General features: G+C 53.9%; 1 protein-coding gene across 4 annotated transcripts in view; it reads left to right on the forward strand.

The window, feature by feature from the left end:
* The window catches only part of TBX4 (T-box transcription factor 4), a 30,396-nt gene continuing 13,342 nt past the window's right edge, over positions 1-17,054 (forward strand). For 2 of the 4 annotated variants that reach the window (XM_032871872.1, XM_032871874.1), the window contains exons 1-5: positions 620-791; positions 4,671-4,874; positions 5,659-5,753; positions 13,820-13,939; positions 15,231-15,378. In XM_032871872.1, coding sequence (XP_032727763.1) covers positions 4,674-4,874; positions 5,659-5,753; positions 13,820-13,939; positions 15,231-15,378 — 564 coding nt within the window. In that variant the 5' untranslated portion in view covers positions 620-791; positions 4,671-4,673. Of the gene's footprint in view, positions 15-619; positions 792-4,670; positions 4,875-5,658; positions 5,754-6,642; positions 6,730-13,819; positions 13,940-15,230; positions 15,379-17,054 lie in introns of those variants that run through there. The other 2 variants (XM_032871873.1, XM_032871875.1) reach the window with 2 other exon arrangements.

Raw genomic sequence — 17,054 nt, forward strand, 5'->3', positions numbered from 1 at the left:
CGGAGCGCGTAGGTGTGAGAATGTGTTGGGGGCATGGTCGGTGGACGAGTGCTGGGCTGTGAGGCGCTGTGCGCCGGTCCCCCCGGGACGTGGGCTTACCGAGCCGCTGCGTGCACGGCTGGGAGAGGGTCTCGGACGGAGGTGTGTGCGGGCGCGGAGCCCGCGGCCTGGGGCTCGGCTGAGGGCGGCTGTCTGCAAGCTGGCTCCGGCCGGACCAGGCCTGGCTGCGCCGCGCCTCGGTGTGCGGGCAGCGCCGGGGCTCGCGGCGTGCGGTCCTGGTTGTCCAGTCTTGGTGCGAGCAGTGCGGCCCGGCCCGGCCGCTCTCTCTCTTCCCGCCCCTCTAATCTAAACCATGCGGGGCTCCCAGCCCGGCCAGGCCGGCGGGGCCCGAGGGCCGCAGGGAGGGCACCAACCCGCGCCGTGGGGGAGTGCGAGGCCCGCTCAGGGCTCGGCGTCCTGGGGCCCGGGAGCCAGGGGACCCTCGAGCCCCCCTCCCCGGGGGGGGCGGCGGGCGCAGACTGATTGACAGCGGCGACGTCAGCGCAGGGGGGTGGCGGCCCCGGAGGGAGGGAGGGAGGGAGGAGGAGGGAGCTGAGGCCCCAAAGTGCAGCGTCGGAGATCCAAGGGCCCGCTCCAGAGCCGGGATGTGTCCGGCCCCGAGGGCGCGGCGGGCAGCGGGACACTGACCCAGCGGCCCCAAGTCAGTGCCCCAGCCGTCCCGTGCCCCTCGGACCCGAGCCTGCAGTGGACTTCGGGCGGCAGGCGCCTCCGCATGCGGCAGCGCAGTTAGGGTGAGTGTGGTTCCGGCGGGATGGGGGTGAGCCGAGCGTGCGGGACAGGGGCTACCCTGAGCCCAGGGTTAGGTTGCAGGGCAGAAGAGGATGAACTGGAAAAGAAGCGAGTAACGGGGCCGGGAGAAGGACCTCCGGGACCCGCAAGGCTGCAGAAGGGTGGCGAGATGTGTTTCAGATCAGGCTGCCGCCTCGGCCGGACTCCCCGCGTTTTGGGGCGCGAGCCCTCATCTCCTCTGAATAACAGGATGGATTGGGTCTAGGGACCCAAAGGCAAAGAAGGGACAGCGCCGGCTCCAAAGGAACAAGGTTAAGCCGTGACAAGCGGAGCGGTGGTCTTGAAACTGGTGTTTGCAGAATAAGAAAGGCCAAGAAGAGGGCCCGGGTACTTGCGGGTCCTTGCGGCGATATCGTTGTGAAAGTGCGCGATCGGAAACCTGGACTTCAGAGCCTTTGATGCAACAGGCTCATCAAAATTAAAGCAAGAAGCATTATATATAAATAATTATCGATGATCGAGAATTATCAGAATGTGAGCAATTACCAAAGAAACAGGGCTAAGCGGCAAAACTAATAGTGTTCACACTTTAAAACAAGAGTAAAAGAGTAGTCAGTTTCAGAACCAAGTGAAAATTGTAATCACAAATTTAAAAGGATTATAGACAAAGTAACTCCAAATATAGGAACAATGTAATAAGAACCATTGTATTAAAATCAATAATAATAGTATAGGAAATAGTAACAAATGACAAAACTATGGAAAAAGGGTGAACAATTGAAAATACTATTAAGGGAAATACTAATATTAGTAATACTGATGGAATACTATCATATAATGTAGATACTCTAATGAATTACTAAATATTAATCAAAATCTTTAGATCAATACTAATACAAACAAAGACAGCAGCAAGAATTGCTGGAATAATGTGATAATTTATTACCAAGGTATTAATAGTCCCAACAACATTATAAATGATGGTAGAGTAATAAGAAGAACCATATCAATGTGATGAAAAATAATCAGAGTATTAGGAACTACAGCAATATCACCAATTCTGACAAAGTAACAAGGAATTGTTGAAATTGAAATTGAAATTGAAGTTGAAATTGAAATTGAAATTCGATGAAAAATAGCCAGTGAATCAAGATCGCAATTACAAATAATGACAAGATATTATAAAGATGTGATGAAGAATACCTAAAATATTGTGAACAATTCTAACAAAACAAATAATGACAAAATAAGAAGTATTATAAGGATGTGAAGAAAAGTAACATCAATATTGAGAACAATAATATCACAAGTAATGGTAGATAACAAGTTACCAAAACTGTGACAAAATACAGAGACCGAGGAGCCAGCAACGGAAGCATTTTAGGGGTACAGAATAAAAATTAAAATAACAATAGATTACAATGACCTATGGGAATACGATATCTAATAATTACCTGACTATTGGTAATAGTATCACTAAGGTACCAGGAGACCCCAGAATGATGGAGTAGTGACAGGAAAGCACCAACATATTTGATAATGATGAATTAACAAATCAAACCAGTGCTTTGATTTTACAGTATTAAAAATTGAAAGTACTAATAATTTAATGTGCTAGGATATTCTTAATGTCATTGAACTGATCAGAATACTGCTAATAGAGATAATTAAAATATTTAAAATAATACAAAATGTTAATTCCCCCAGTGCGAGAAAAATATGATCAGTAATCTAGAGTGAAAAGTAAAATGCCCTTCTCCTTAGAAAACGAGTTAGCTGAAAGCGGCAGACCGAGCGGAAGGGCGCCGAGCTGGCGGGCCGCGTCCACGGAGGAGTCGGAGAGTGGGGCGAGCGCAGAGGCTGCGGAGGCTGCGGAGGCCGCGGGCCGCGGGCTCCGCTTGGTGCGGAACCCGGCTGTGCAGTTCGCGCCGGGGCTCGGGGTGCGAGGGGAACCATGGGGGCCACTCTGGGCCAGCCGGGAGGGAAGAAAAGGAAATCGGCGGGGAGGTCCAGCCAGGGCGAGGGCCCGCTGTCGCGATGTCCACATATGTCTCCGGGGCGGAGAGAAAAGGAAGAAGTGAAGGAGAGCACCGTGATGCCCTCGTCCCTGGTCGGAGCCATGGGACTGGCGTCAGTGGATGCCGGCGGCCGAAGAGCTCCATGCACAGGACTGAGAGCGCCGGGAGTGAGTCAGATAGCGGCCCTGTATGGCTTCTGGTGTGACAAGTGCCCCGTAGAGGACCCAATGACTAAAACAGCATTGCAACAGGCGGCGCGCCCTCCGGGCCCAAGCGGATCGCGGGGGACCAACCCGCTGACCCCAGATACAGCTGGAACCAGCGTATTGGGCCAGAGCGTGCAACTCCCCTCCTTGAGCTGTGTCCCCTCGACCTGGGGCTTCAGGTTTCCTAGGCTTGGCTCGGAACCGCACGTGGCCCAAGGCGGGTACTGGTGCTAACCATGACCAGCAAGACTTGTTTCCTGCTGCCTGTTGCCAGAGGACTGGGAGGGCTGTCAACTTTATCTTTATGGGCTTTTCCCAGCCCCAACTTGCCCAGGCCCCTTTTTATCTCCCTCGGTTGCACTTGGCTTGTTTACTTTGTGAGGCCCTGGGAGCCAATGTCTAGGACCTGGGATGGGGAGGCCAATGGGCAGGATGATCAGAGGCCTGGACCTTGGGATGCTCAGGGAGACCCAGAAGAGAACAGAAATAAGACAGGAAGAGAGGCAGCCATGCACATAGAAAAAAGACCCACCAGATGCAAAAGAAGGGAGAAGAGCAGGGAGGTGGAAAGGAGATGCAGAGATAATGTAGGGGTACCTCCATGATGGAGGCAGGAAAGGCAGGACCTGCAGCCTGGGCTCTCATTCTGATATCCCAGGACCAACTTCTAGAAGGGAGCAGGCACTTGGGGCAGCCTGGTGAATAGTTCTAGACACTTGGGGAAAGATGGCTGTGCTTGGGAGCAGGACTAGGTCGTGCCTGTGAACTGGACCCACCCAGCTGGCCTGGTCCTTAGCTGGGAAGGGTCTCAGTCCTTTGCCCCAAAGCAGAGCCCTTTGGAGCTTAAGTGTGACTGAGTGAACCAGCACATGTGAATGTGTGGGGAAGAATGTGAGGCCCCTGGCTGAGTTCAAGGCCTGAATCAGTGCTGCACTAGGAGAGTATGGCTGCTTGAAGGACTAGAAGGCTCTGTGAGGGTGCTTGTGTCCGTGTGAGGCTTATGTGCCTGTGGGAGGGACCCATAGGGTGTCTATGGGAGTGGGAATGGGCAGGAGTGAAAAAGCCTTTGGTTCAGGAAGTCTTTTCCTGACTGGTGTCTAAGGGACTGCGTGAGTGCAGATGGCTGAGTGGGGACCTGAGGGACTGCCCAGCCCTAGGCCCTTTCTGCAGGTGTGGAGCTTCAGGAGCCTGGGCCCTGCCCTCCTGGCCTGGCTGTCCTCTGGTGCCTACCCAGGAAGTCTTCTGGCTGCCCTGACCCAAGAGTGAGCCAGGACCGTTATTAGGAAACAGTGAAAAGAGACCTAGGCCTCAGGCTCCACTGGAGCCCAGCAGGAGGGAGGGACTGGGGGTGCAGCTGGGGCAATGCCGAGAGGGCGGTCCTTCCCCTAGACCTGCTCATCACACAGCCCCACACCCAGGGCCAGCCAGACCTTGAACCGCACACAGACCCTCCCAGGTCCAGAACCCAGAGGGAGGCGGCCACGGTCCTACCCTCTGAATTTTCTCCCTCCCCCAGCTCAGAAGGGGGCGGTGTCCACGTGCGCCAGGGCGGCCTTTCCCTCCCGGGCCGAAGTCCTTCGGCTGGCCTGGAGCGGGCTGCGGGGCCTCTGGCGAGTGTTGACCCAGGCATGTGACTCCGTGTGTGCTGTGCCCGCAGGAGATGCTGCAGGATAAGGGCCTGTCGGAGAGCGAGGAGGCCTTCCGGGCTCCGGGCTCGGCGCTCGGCGAGGCCAGCGCTTCCAACGCCGCCAACGCTCCCGAGCCCGCGCTGGCTGCTCCGGGCCTCAGCGGAGCCGCGCTCGGCAGCCCGCCGGGCCCCGGCGCCGAAGCCGCAGCTGCTGCCGCCGCCGCCGCAGAGCAGGTAGGGCCAGTGGCCGTCGGGCAGAGGTTGGGCATCCGTCTGTCTATAAGGCCGCCTGCGTCTGCCAGTCCGCCCCAAAGAGGACAGGACTCGCTTCCCCGGGATCTGGTTGCGTCCTGGACTGTGTGTTCTGCTCCGCGGTGTAGGGCTCACACTCAGCCTTCTGTCCCTCTTCTGCTTCGCGCCCTCCGTGCTCCTCTGGAACAGGCGGCGGAGGGCACCCTTTTGGCATCCGGGCGAGCCCGGGCCAAGTGTCCAGCTCCGACGACGCTGAGAGGGCGGGGGCATAAGCCTGGCACCGGGAGGGAAGAGGGGATCCCAGCGGGAGCCGCTGTGGGGACGTCCCTAAGAGGGTCTCAGTGATAACCTGATGATCACAATGAAAGGAATCCGTCTGTGCACGCCCTAGGCCTGCGTGGGTCTGCATAGGGTGTGCGGTGCGGGCGTCCCTCCTGTGTCTGTGTGTCTGTCCGCAAGCCTGTGGCTATGTCCCACCACATGGAGTGTTTATGTTTGTGTAGTGTGTCATCTACCCTGACACAGTCAGTGTGTGTCCTCTGTAGACTGCTGTTATAGCTCCGAAGGAGTGGGTTTTAGCTACTTTTTAAAGTTTGAAAAATTCACCAATGGTACAGTATAATTTTATAAAACGAAACCTTCAGGCAAGGAGTCCTGGGGCTGGCAGCACTCTGCATGGTTCTTTGGGTCTGTGTTCTCTGTCCTCAGGGCTCCGCATGGAGCCACATCCCAGGCCGATGTAAGTCCCCTTCCTTCTTGCCCCTAGACCATCGAGAACATCAAGGTTGGCCTGCATGAGAAGGAGCTCTGGAAGAAATTCCACGAGGCGGGCACCGAGATGATCATCACCAAGGCGGGCAGGTCAGCTCTGGGATGTTTACTTGGGGATTGGAAGATGACTGGTAGGAGTGATGGGGATCCCCAGGAGCTTGCTTAACAATCATCTCCCGCTGGAGACAGGGGAGCAATGGGGGTCCCCTTGGGCGCTCTGGCCTTAGCCCAGGGGCATCCTACCATGGTTTGCCACCGGGCCACAGAACACCCAGGGGATTCCTCCTCTAGGAAGCCCAGAGAGATGGAAGGATGGGAGGGGCAGCTCTATGCAAATAAAATGCAAATAAGGATCTGGGGGTCAGAGGTCCCACTTCAAGCACTATCGGCCCCTGTGGGGGGCTGCTTTGTCCTCCTCCTTTTGGGGACGTGCCTGGTTTATCAGGATTGCATTGAGTGGGGACCCGGAGATGACCCTCAACAGATAGCGGAAGGGGACCTGATGGTGTTTTCCTATTTCTATAACCTTTCCAGGGCAGCATGAACCCCAGATCTCTCATCCCAGGGGTGCTGTTCCTCTCTTGCCAGCAACCCCCTCGGCCAAGGGAAAGGCACCGTTGGGCCCTGTGTGTGTGCTGTTTAGGGAGCAGCTCTCGGGTGGCTGCCAGAAATATGATTTATAAAGTGGAAACATCTTTAAAATGTGCTGGTGTCTGTGGGAGAGAGCCTGGAGGAGAGGGTGAAAGGAGGGAGATGCAGAGGGGGCAAGACCAGAGACTGGATGGGGCCAGGAGTCTTGAGTGGGGCAAGAAGGGCTTGGCCAGCAGTTATCAGTGAAGGGGGACTGACCGGCAGACAGAGAAGCTGGGGAGTTCAGGTGTAGGAACTACCCCCTCCCCACTTGCTCACATTTGATTTTGGTCCCTGGGGACAGGGTAGGTGTGAAAATGTCCCATTGCCTGGCCGTGTGCCTGTAATTAGGTTTTCCGAGGAATTAGGTGGTGAAGCATCAATAGCCAGGAATGGGGAGTCAGACCGCAGCTGCTGGCATCTGTGCAACCCCCAGGCAAGAGTCTCTCCACTCTTTCATCCCCCTCTCCTCATCCCTCTCTGCAAAACCATACATACAGTTGTATGCAAAGCACTTAGCATAGCTCCTGGCACATGTAAGCATGCCCTAAATGCTAGCTAAAATTAATCGTAATTAGAGAAATGTCTGGCATCCGCTCAGCATTTTTCTTCTACTTTTTAAAGAACTCTGCTGACCTGCTCAGAGAACGGTGGGCTGTTCAAAAGAAACAAAAAGCTGGTGGTTTACAGTGTGTGGTGTAGGAGTGCTGTGGCCCCTCATGTCCGTTCCCTGGCAGGCATGCAAGGTTTCTTTTGTTTTTTTGGGGGGATAAAGGTCTGGGCACTTGGCCACCTGCCCCAGTAGGTGGCAAGGGCGCCTGGGGATGCTATCATGAGAAGAAGCAGGGGGCTATCAGAGCCTGAATTTGCTACATTTGGGCGATGAGGAAGGAGGACACATGAGGGGAACCCAGTAGAGGGTGCCACTTAGAATAGTCCTTGAGTTCAGTGGGGAGCCACGTGTCAAAAGCCTTGCCTCTTCCTAGCTGAGTGCACTAGGACATGTCTCTAAGCTTCCTGTGGCTCAATGGTGTTGGGTAAAACAGAGCTGGTGACTGCAGACTTACCTGCCATCCTTCCTTTCTTGGTTACTATGAGACTCAAACCAGGGGTCCTGTGAGCTATGTATGGTAAATTGTTGAGTGGATTATAGGTGTGAAGAGGGGCAATTTATTTCTTATGACTGCTAGAGTTGAGGGAACGAAAGAAAAAAGAAATTTCCAGAATTTCCTTTTTAGGCAGCAGAAATAACCTTGTCTTTTGAAAATAAATGGCCAGCATGTTCTTGGGGACAAGCCTGGCTTCTGCTATTTAAAACAACAGGCATTTGTGATTCTCCTTAGTGGGGTTTCCTGCATCTGTATGGGTCCTCCTCCTTCCCTCCCCGCAACAGACAGACTGACAGACAGACAGACACACACACACACTTCCATAGGTGACCAACGTCAGGTAGATGTTTGTGCCTGATCCTTGAGATGGACCTCAGGGAATGATGATAATTTTTAAGTGGCTGTGATGAAGTTGGCCAACTATGGTTTCATCACACTCTTTCATTTCTCTGGCGGAAAGTTATTTGTGCAACAGGTCTAGTCCTTAAGAAAGTCACTAGTCTCATTGCCCCTCCCCATGGTTCTCACAGACCCTCTTTCCTCCTGCATAGCTGCTCGCTGACCTCAGAGACCAAAGTCAGGGCTCTACCCACCCCCATGATCCCCTCCTCCTGCCTCCCCTGACTGGGCAGCCTTGGGGGGCATCTTGCTTTGTTTGGGCTACGCTGAGGACTCCCAGTTCTCTTCTTCATATCTCTACCGGCACCCTTCCTGGGACACCTGCATTTCTTAGCAAAGGACCTGGAGTGTTCCCCTGAACCTTGAATCACAGATTCCTAGACTGCTCAAACTGGAGGAAAACCGAGGGAACATAAACCTTACCCCAGAGAAGAGAAGGCACTTGGCTTTTATAGACAGAGGCAAGATTAGGCAGTTGCCGGGTCTGCACCAGTCAAGTGGATGACACTCCACCCCCAGAACAACACCCCAACTTTGAGAAATTACCCTTACTTCTTATTTACGAGGCCATTCAGTGTGGGGTTGTTGCACTACCGTAGGGACCCTGCGGGGTGAGGGGCATGGTCACTGCTATCTGGTTGAGGGAGAGGCAGGCCCTGGAGAAGGGGAACCAGAATATTCTCAATATTCTCAAGCTAGTTTGTCTTTGGGTCACAAGCCTCTTGCCTTAAGCCCTTGAAGGTCTGCAGGCCAAGGAGAGAATCATCCCCTTCATCGGATGGTGGTTTGGATTCTCAAACCGTTTGATCTAGGGAATAAAATGCCAATCACATAGGGAGACATCAATTTCTGAATGCTCAGTAACCCCTGATGTCAGGTGTAAAATGGGGCCAGAATGCTCCCAGCCAGTTTCTGTCCCTCTCAGCCTCCTGCACTCACAAGTTTTAAGCCGTTTGCTGCAGAGACAGACCCCTCCTCTCTCTACCTCCTTCACATCCCTGCCAAGCTTGATACATGTGAGAAACTGCATTTTCTCCCAAACATAGATAAAAGTGAGCTCCACAAAAATTTAAATATAAACGTCCCAAAAATGAAAATTTCCTAACCGTTTGACTGCTCTCCTCCTAGGTCATGGTTTTGCCACCAGATAAATCTCCACTATCAGCCTTCATAGCCTGCTGAGTTCAATGTTGCTTGTGTTAGTGACAGTGAATTTGCGTTTGAAAAATGAACTACCGATGAGAACTCCTGTTGAACCTGTATTGTTTGTTATTCTGAGGCAAGGATTTGGCCCAGCTTAATCCGGGGCTTCAAAGCCAATCGCCCTCGCTCTGTATACAGAGCGTCAGAGCCCAGTGGCGTGGGTGATAAGACAAGTAAGGGTTGAAGACACTGGGAAAGTGGGTTGGGGAGAGAGTCCTTTGATCTCTTTCTAAAGTATTTTCTGAAAGCAAAAGTCTATCAGAAGGAAGTGTCTTTAAAAAAAAAAATCTGAGAAGCAACTGATCTCCCAAAACAGCATCCATTCCACACACCCTCACTCCTGCCTCCCACCTCAGGGAAAATATTTCTTAAAAATGCTTTGAGTGAATTAGAAAACTCTGTGTGTGTGTATAAAGTGGGAACAAATTATGAAACTTTGCCATGCTCTCAGAAATAATTTTGCTCTATAAAGTTTGGTCTCAGTATAGGCAGTACCAGCAACACAGGCCCCCCTCCTACAGCAAACTGAACCTTGGTTGATGGGCCTTAAGCTCTTCCCAGAAATCTCTCTCAAGATTCCCAGACACTAAGGATAGAAAGAAGGGTGGGGTTTTCTGTGGAACCCCATCTTTTGCCTGTAACTGGTTCCTTTCAGACTCTGGGCTCTGCTGCTGATATATTCTGTTATATATCAGTATATATACGGATATATACAGTATTCGTATATACATGGATATAATTTTCAATGCCCATTTTATTGAAGTGAAAAATTCCTGCATAGAAATGAACGAACCTTAATTGTACAGCTCTAGAGATTTACACAAAATGAATACCCCCCATCAAAGCACCACCCAAATAAAGAAACAGAAGCGAATCCTCTTGTGTGCCTTCCCAACCCCCCACCACTCCCCGCCCCCCTCACAGCCCCTCTCCCGACTTCTCACCCCTTGGATTTGGTTTTGTGCCTATGTTTAAGGGAAGGCACATTTAGCTGCTCCTGGGGTTTCCGGGCCTTCAGAGAAAGTCTGGTGCGTTGGGTTTGGGGTTTGGCGGCCTGGCTAGGTGGAGAGAATCTGGCTGGTCTCCTAGGTCCGGTTTACTCCCTGCAGCCCCGTGGATTGGTGGGGGGCTCACAGGTCAAGGCCAGGAATTTGGCGACGGCTTTGGCCGGGGAGCCGGGAACCCCCGCGGCTCTCGGAGCCCAGCTGACCTTGCACGTCCCCTCTCAGCAGCGAGCGAGCAGTTGAGGGGTTGTTGCCAAAATCACAATGCCCCGAATCCCTTGCCCCGCGCCCCGCAAGCCTCCCACGCCGAGAAACGTCCAAGGAAGCTTATCTTAGCAGTTCATTCTAAAACCATTTCCGAGTACGAAGTAGATAAAGGCTCCAGCCCGCACCCTTTCAGAGCCTGTTTCATGATCAGAGGAGAAACCCCCGGCTTTCATCTCCTCCCGGGCGGCGGGGCGGGCGGCTTGTTTATTCCCCGGCGGAGCCGTTTCCGCGTGCGTCCGGAGCGCGGCTCTGCCTGCGGGGCCCGGAGCCCCGAGGGGTCGCCAAGGGCGCGGACGGGAGGCCCGCCGGGCACAGGGAGGGGGTAGGGGAGAGGGCTGGACGGCGCGGGACTGGAGGGGCGGGTTGCCGTGGGGTGTCTGGGACGGGCTAGCCAGTGATTCCCGGCCAGGGCGGGCGGCGGGGCACAGTGCGAGCCAGGCGGCTCCGAGTTCTTCCCTCTCCTCCCGTCCCTCCCTCCCCGACCCGCTGAGGTATTCATCCCCCACCCCCCCGCCCCAGGGGTGGTTTTCAGCTACATTTATGTCCTAAATCACAGAAACAATTTACATCGCGCCCCATCCTTTCATAGATTTCAGTGGAGAGGGCCTTCACAGTGGACGGGGAGTCCCGAGGATGCCACAGCTCCCAGACCCATCCTGCTGTCGGTGGCCAGAGCCATGCCCACCTGGTGAACGCTCCCTTGCTGGGCCTCTAGGATCCAGCTTTAGCCCCCTCTGGCCCGGAGGAGAGGTTTGCAGGCTGCGTGGACCGTGTGCTTCTCCTGCACACGCAGCCTTTTCCCCACCCGGCTGCGCCCTTCATTCTACTGGAGCCCCGCAGGTGGGGAAATGATAGTGCACAGGGTCCCCAAGGCCTGCTTTCTCAGAAGCAGTCACCAAACTGGACCCTGACAGATGGGGAGATGCTTATTCCGGTGAAAGCAGTGGAACTCACTGAGCCTCAATAGTTCAGCCTGGAGCAGTGGACTTTTGAACCCCTCTCTCAGACCAGATATCCCCTCCCGCAGGGGCTCCTGCCCTAAGAAGAGGGGAATTGGTAGGCACGGGAGGCAGAGAGAGGCTGGGGAATACCTTCCTTCCCTGCCCAAGTCTTGGCAAAACCTCCCTGAGGGTGTTTTCCGTCAGGAATCTGGTCCATGGTCAGCTTCTGGGAGAAGCCAAAATCACAGGACCCCAGCTCAGGGCCTGGGGGAGCTGAGCCAAGGCTACTTATAGGCCTTCTAAAAAGCATTTAGCCAATGTCAGCCTGGCCTCCTGAGCCTCTGAGATGAAGGGCAGTAGGGAGTAGGAGAAGAGGAGAGGCAGGGTCCTTCACCCTCCTCTCAGTCTAGGTTTGGGAGACTATTCCAGTGGCAAGGAGCCATTTTCTCCTGGCCGCCTTGGTAGATCCTGGCCTGCGCCGGGAGGGGGTGGGGGCAGCCATATCTGTCCTCTGCCATTGCCACCTGGAGTGATTACAGGAGAAACAGGCTAAGGCTAAGTGCAGGGCACTGGTGCCAGGTCAGCCCAAGCACAGCCAGGGCTGTCCCATTTTGTGGCAGTTTCTGTAACAGTTACAAAATGGTGGCCTGGAGGGGACAGGATTCTTGGCCTTCCCCCAGGGAGGAGGGGAGGGGAGGCAGCTGCTTCCGTCCCCACTTCAGCTTTAGGCCTATCAGGGAAGAGGCTGAGCTGGGAAAGAGGGTGGTGCAGGCTGCAGCTGTGCCCCCAGGCCAGGCAGGGGCTGGTAAGCAGGAGGCAGGACTGGGTTCCTGAGCCCTCTCACTTCCCCTGTTCCTGGAGAGGGGGTGGGGTGGACATTTGAAAATGCTTTCAATTGACATCTGAGACAAATTCTTCCACACGGTTTATAAGTCCCTAGACTTGCTGCTAGAACTTCCCTCCTCCCTCCAGGCACGCACACATGCACACATGCTCACTCCAGTGTGTACTCAAGTACATGCGATCGCGCATACACAGGGCCAAACACCTCCCATGTCCCTGGCCCACTGCAGTGCTCTCACAGGCCTTTCCTCCCACAAGAAAGAGGGTGAGCAGGCTGGGGCTGAGCCAGGGGTAGAACTGAACCTCCTACCTCAGGGTCCTGGCCGGGGCTTGCTGTAGGTCTGCCAGCTTATGGAGGCCTTGATCCCTTCTGGAAGCCCTGTCCTGTCCAGGTAAGCTGAAACCCCTGTTGACAAAACGAGGGGCTCCAATCATCTGTTTGAGGTGTCTAGGGCAGCTTCTCTTGAGGTTCCCCTTACAGACACTCAGCTTAGTGAGGAGGCAGAGGACCACTTGATGGCTTTCCTTGAGGAGACTGGTTGGGCAGGGTCCCAGCTCAGGGGATTTGCTTCCTGACACCTTAAGCATCTTCAGTTAGGTTTGGATCGGCCTCTCTCTTGGGGAAACACCTTTGTGGGAGATCAGCTAGGAAAGGGTGGGGGTGTCGGAGGAGGATTGTGAGGAAGCTCTGTCTGCCCCTCTAGGGAGATCCAGTATCAGGGGTCTAGTGACCAGGGGGCAGAGCGGCGCCCTTGTAGGTTCGTGTACGTACTGTTGTTCATGTGTGTGAATGGGGGTCTGGGGAAGCCCTTCTCTAGAATAGTCACTGAGCCTGAGGGTCCCAGGCTTAGCAAGGGCTATGGAAACTGGAAAACGTCCTATTTTTTTAGTGAGTCCATTTTCACAGAGGTCGGTTGCCCACCGGTTTATGGAGGGAGGAGTGCAGTGAGGGCCAGTGTTAAGAGTCACAAATGGACTCAGTGAATCCACACACCAGCCTATGAGATAGGTGGTAATATCCCCATTTTAGAGTTAAGGAAACCCAAGGCAAAGAGAGATCCAAGCAAGTTGCTCAACGCCTCACAACTTGTCAGTGGTGGGGCTCATGGCACAGTGGTTCTAGAATCTGTGCTTTTCTCCATGAGGCTCCTGAACTGACTTTCCCTGGTCCCCGGTTAGTGTGCATAGGCCCAGGCAAGGTCTTCACACAGTTAAACACTTTTGCTAAACACTCCAAAGGAATCCAAAGACCTAGCAGCACTCTCCTGTTTTCCCGTGAATTGGTTTGAGGCCTGAGGGTTTCTACCTAGACAAGGCCCAGAGGAGACACTCCACTGATTACAGAAGCAGCTTACAGTGACTTTGAGGTCTTTTGCTCTGGCCCCCGTAATGGCAGCCCAGAACTTCAGTTGTGTATGGATTGCAAAGGACAGAAGCAAAATTAAGCAGCTAGGTTGGTGTTGAAATCTTCTCTTGTGACCCTGAGGGTTCCTATGCCTTAGGTGCTCACAGCCAGGAGGACTAAATAGTAGGGAATTGTGTTGCATTGGGGAAGCCAGGTAAACCCTCTTCCTAGACACAGCTCCAGGGAATCAGAGCATCTGGTGCAGGCTTTCCCTTGTGTAGGGGGAAGCTGAGGCCAGAGAGGGAAAGGCCTTACCCAGCTTACAGTTCTGATATAGGGCCTTCTGTCCCCTCACCCCTGTGTGCCATCTCTCCTGGTGCTCTATGCCTCTGCCTCACACCTTGGTGCCCCCCAGGAGGATGTTCCCCAGCTACAAGGTCAAAGTCACAGGCATGAACCCCAAGACCAAGTACATCCTGCTGATTGATATCGTCCCTGCGGATGACCACCGCTACAAGTTCTGTGACAACAAATGGTAAGAACCTGGGACCCTCACATCCCCTGTCTTCTCTCACCACCCCCACCCCACCACTGATGTTTGGTCCAAGGACTCACCAGTTAGTTCCAAGGATTGCCTGGACCAGTAGACTTGGGAACCAAACTCGCAGGGGCTGCAGGGTCCACAAATGTTTGCCCACCTACTGCCGAAGGGGCTGGGGCTAGAAACGAGCTGCAGTGTTTGTTTGGTGGCTTTCGAGAGTCTGTTCTCTCCCTCCAGCTGTGGACAGATGGGATTGGTGACTATGCTGTGGGGTGACAGATGGACACCAACGCTGGATGGATACAGGCTCTGGTTGGGCTGCACTGAGGGGGAGGATGGGAGCTATTTTCTTGAGGGACGTTGATTTGGATGGTTAGCACCCAGGTGCCTGGTCTGTGGAGTCTTCTGCTGCTTTTCCACTTGCTCATTGTCTGGCTGTGAGCCCTTCCTTTAAGCGGTTGATCCACAGTGAGGGGCAGCTGCCTGGTGGTTGGATGACGGGACCCTTTGGCAAGGGGCTGGGAGAAACAAGTGGGTTGTAGGGTAAATAAACATTTACCCAGGGGCTGGGTAAATAAACATTGGGTTGCTTTTCCTAAGGCCACCTCCTCTGTACCCTGTCTATCCCCAGAGCCCAGGACGGGGCTCAAGTTGAGAGAGGGATTGAATGAATTAGCAGCCAGCAGGGATGTGGGCTCCACAGTGGGCTGGTCAGCAGAGACTGGGCCGAGGCGGCAGGATTCAGTGGCCAGGACCTAGCAAGGGCCATGTTTCTATTTCTTCTCTCTTCAGGTTGAATTGTCATTCAGAGCAGGCTCTAGCTGAGGGGAGAGTTACCAATTAATTTCTTTGGGGGTAAACACTATATTGGAGACAGGCAATTTGAAAGCTGTCTAGGTCCTCTAAGAAGCTCCCTCCAAATAATATAAATAATAACATTTCAAAATTGAAAGTATAACACGTATACAGAAGTGCCTAAATCTGCCCACAATATATTTGTGATTAGCCCCATTCTTTGAAGTAAATAATCACATCTGTCTGTAACTTCCCTTTCTCTTTATACTGCAATCAAATAAAAGTTTCGGAGTCGCAGCTCCTCCTCAGCACGCTCTCTGACCAACACTCAAACTCCCAAAGCCCAAAATTGAGAGTATAGGATAAGCAGTGATTCCCACCTCGCCCCCCTCAGGTTTATGGGGATTTGCTCTCAGAGGGGGCAGGGAATCTGGGCTTTTCCAGACCCCAGAGTAATCAGCTGCTGTGGTTCTGTCTGCTCTGTTGGCAGGATGGTGGCAGGGAAGGCTGAGCCCGCCATGCCGGGAAGGCTCTATGTCCACCCTGATTCTCCTGCCACTGGGGCCCACTGGATGCGGCAGCTCGTCTCCTTCCAGAAGCTGAAGCTCACAAACAACCACCTGGACCCCTTCGGCCATGTAAGAAATAGACTGCCTGGCCTTGAGAGCCAGTCCTGGCGCACCGCACCGCTGGTGGGGGGCGGGTAGGGGAGGCGATGTGGAGACTCCACTCCGGTGATCCAGCTCCGGGCTTTGGTCCGTGCCTGGGCCAGAGTGAGGAGGGAGGCCGGGGTCTGAGTCCCACTGCCCCAAGGCTCTGCATCCTTCCCCTCACACTTACTGGCTGGGTAACTTTGGGCAAGTTTCTTGGCCTTTTTGAGCCTTGGTTTTCTTATCTAGAAACCTTTCATGGTTGTGAGAATTAACTGAGAGGATGCTCAGGAAGCACCGTGCACGTGGGAGGCTCTAAATAAATGGCAACGGTTGACAAGGAAGATGATGATGGGTAAAATCTCTCTGCATCCGTGTCCCAAATTTGGCCTTGCTGGAGCCTAACACACATTAACTTTCTTGGGAAAAAGTCACTGATGAGTTCTGAGGCCTCTCATTGGCGTGAGCCGTCTGCCTGGCCTGGCAGCCCCTGCACTCTGGAAGGGAGGGCCTCACTCTGGCCCTGGTGGCTGCTCCTCCCTGGCCTTGCCCCGGACCTGGCTCTTACAAGGGAGACTCTACAGCCCCAGGGATGCTGCCGCTGACGCCCCATTCCAGGCTGCCAAAGCTCATTCTTTCCTCATCTGGCTCTGGCAGGCCCACAAAAAGCGTTTTATGTGGAAATTTTTAGCTCAAGTGTGTGGCAAACTGAAGTCTGGGGACCTGGTATTATCGGCCAGGGCACAGGCCCCGCCCCTCTCAGCTACCCATCCTTACTCTGGAAGTACAGGGTGGGGGTGGGGTGGGGCACGGGAGCAGCAGAGGCTGCTAGATGCAGTTACCCAGGCTGTTCATGAAATCCTCAGGGTGTGTCTGGTGGTGGGGGACACAGGGGTAGGGCTGGGGGTGCAGGGATGTGCCTCTTTTATACCTAAGTTCTATTCCTGAGGGGTTGCATGCACATCAGAATCCTGTGAATCATAGTTCCTCATGGAAAATGCCAGCAGTGGGTCATTTCTGAGTGGTCTATAAGACAAGCAGCCCTTGCTTCTAATTTCCTGAGTCTGTTCAGTTCTCTTCTGAGTTGGTAATCTATAAACAAGCAACTAGGAGAAAGCTTAATTAGTGTATTTAACTCCCGACTTTTCTGTTTTTAAGGGGTGCAGGTTTTCTCATGTGATGCAGGCAGGTGCTGTGGGGGGTGTGGCAGAAAGATGCAGCCCCAACTTCTCATGGGGGCAGAGGCAAGCCACTGATCTAATGGGAAGGGTGGACCAAGCCCCCACCTCCCAGAGCATGAGGCCTTTTAACAGAGGAAGAGAAGGGCCTCCTGGGTCTTCCTGGGCACTATCCTGGCTAAGACTTTGCTCCCCATGGGCTCCTACCTGGCTTCCCTTGCTTGCCCAAGTCATGGCACCAACCTAGAAAGGTTAATGAGGGCCTCTGTGGTGGGTGTGTGGGGACCTCACTGGCAGGCCTGTCTCTGCCCAACACTGCACACCGGGACCCCATGGGACTGACCACTGGGGTGAGCACAGAGCTTGGCAAGAGCTGGATCTTGGAGTGAGCAGTCCAAAGTACCCAGAGATCAATCAAAGTTCTAGTGAGAATGTTGGAGGCACGGCTTGCTACCATGGTTCCCAGCTGCAGGGATGCCTGAGAGG

This window comes from Lontra canadensis, unplaced genomic scaffold (assembly GCF_010015895.1).
Source record: "Lontra canadensis isolate GAN:19392208 unplaced genomic scaffold, GSC_riverotter_1.0 scaffold43, whole genome shotgun sequence".
In the NCBI taxonomy this organism is placed as follows: domain Eukaryota; kingdom Metazoa; phylum Chordata; class Mammalia; order Carnivora; family Mustelidae; genus Lontra; species Lontra canadensis.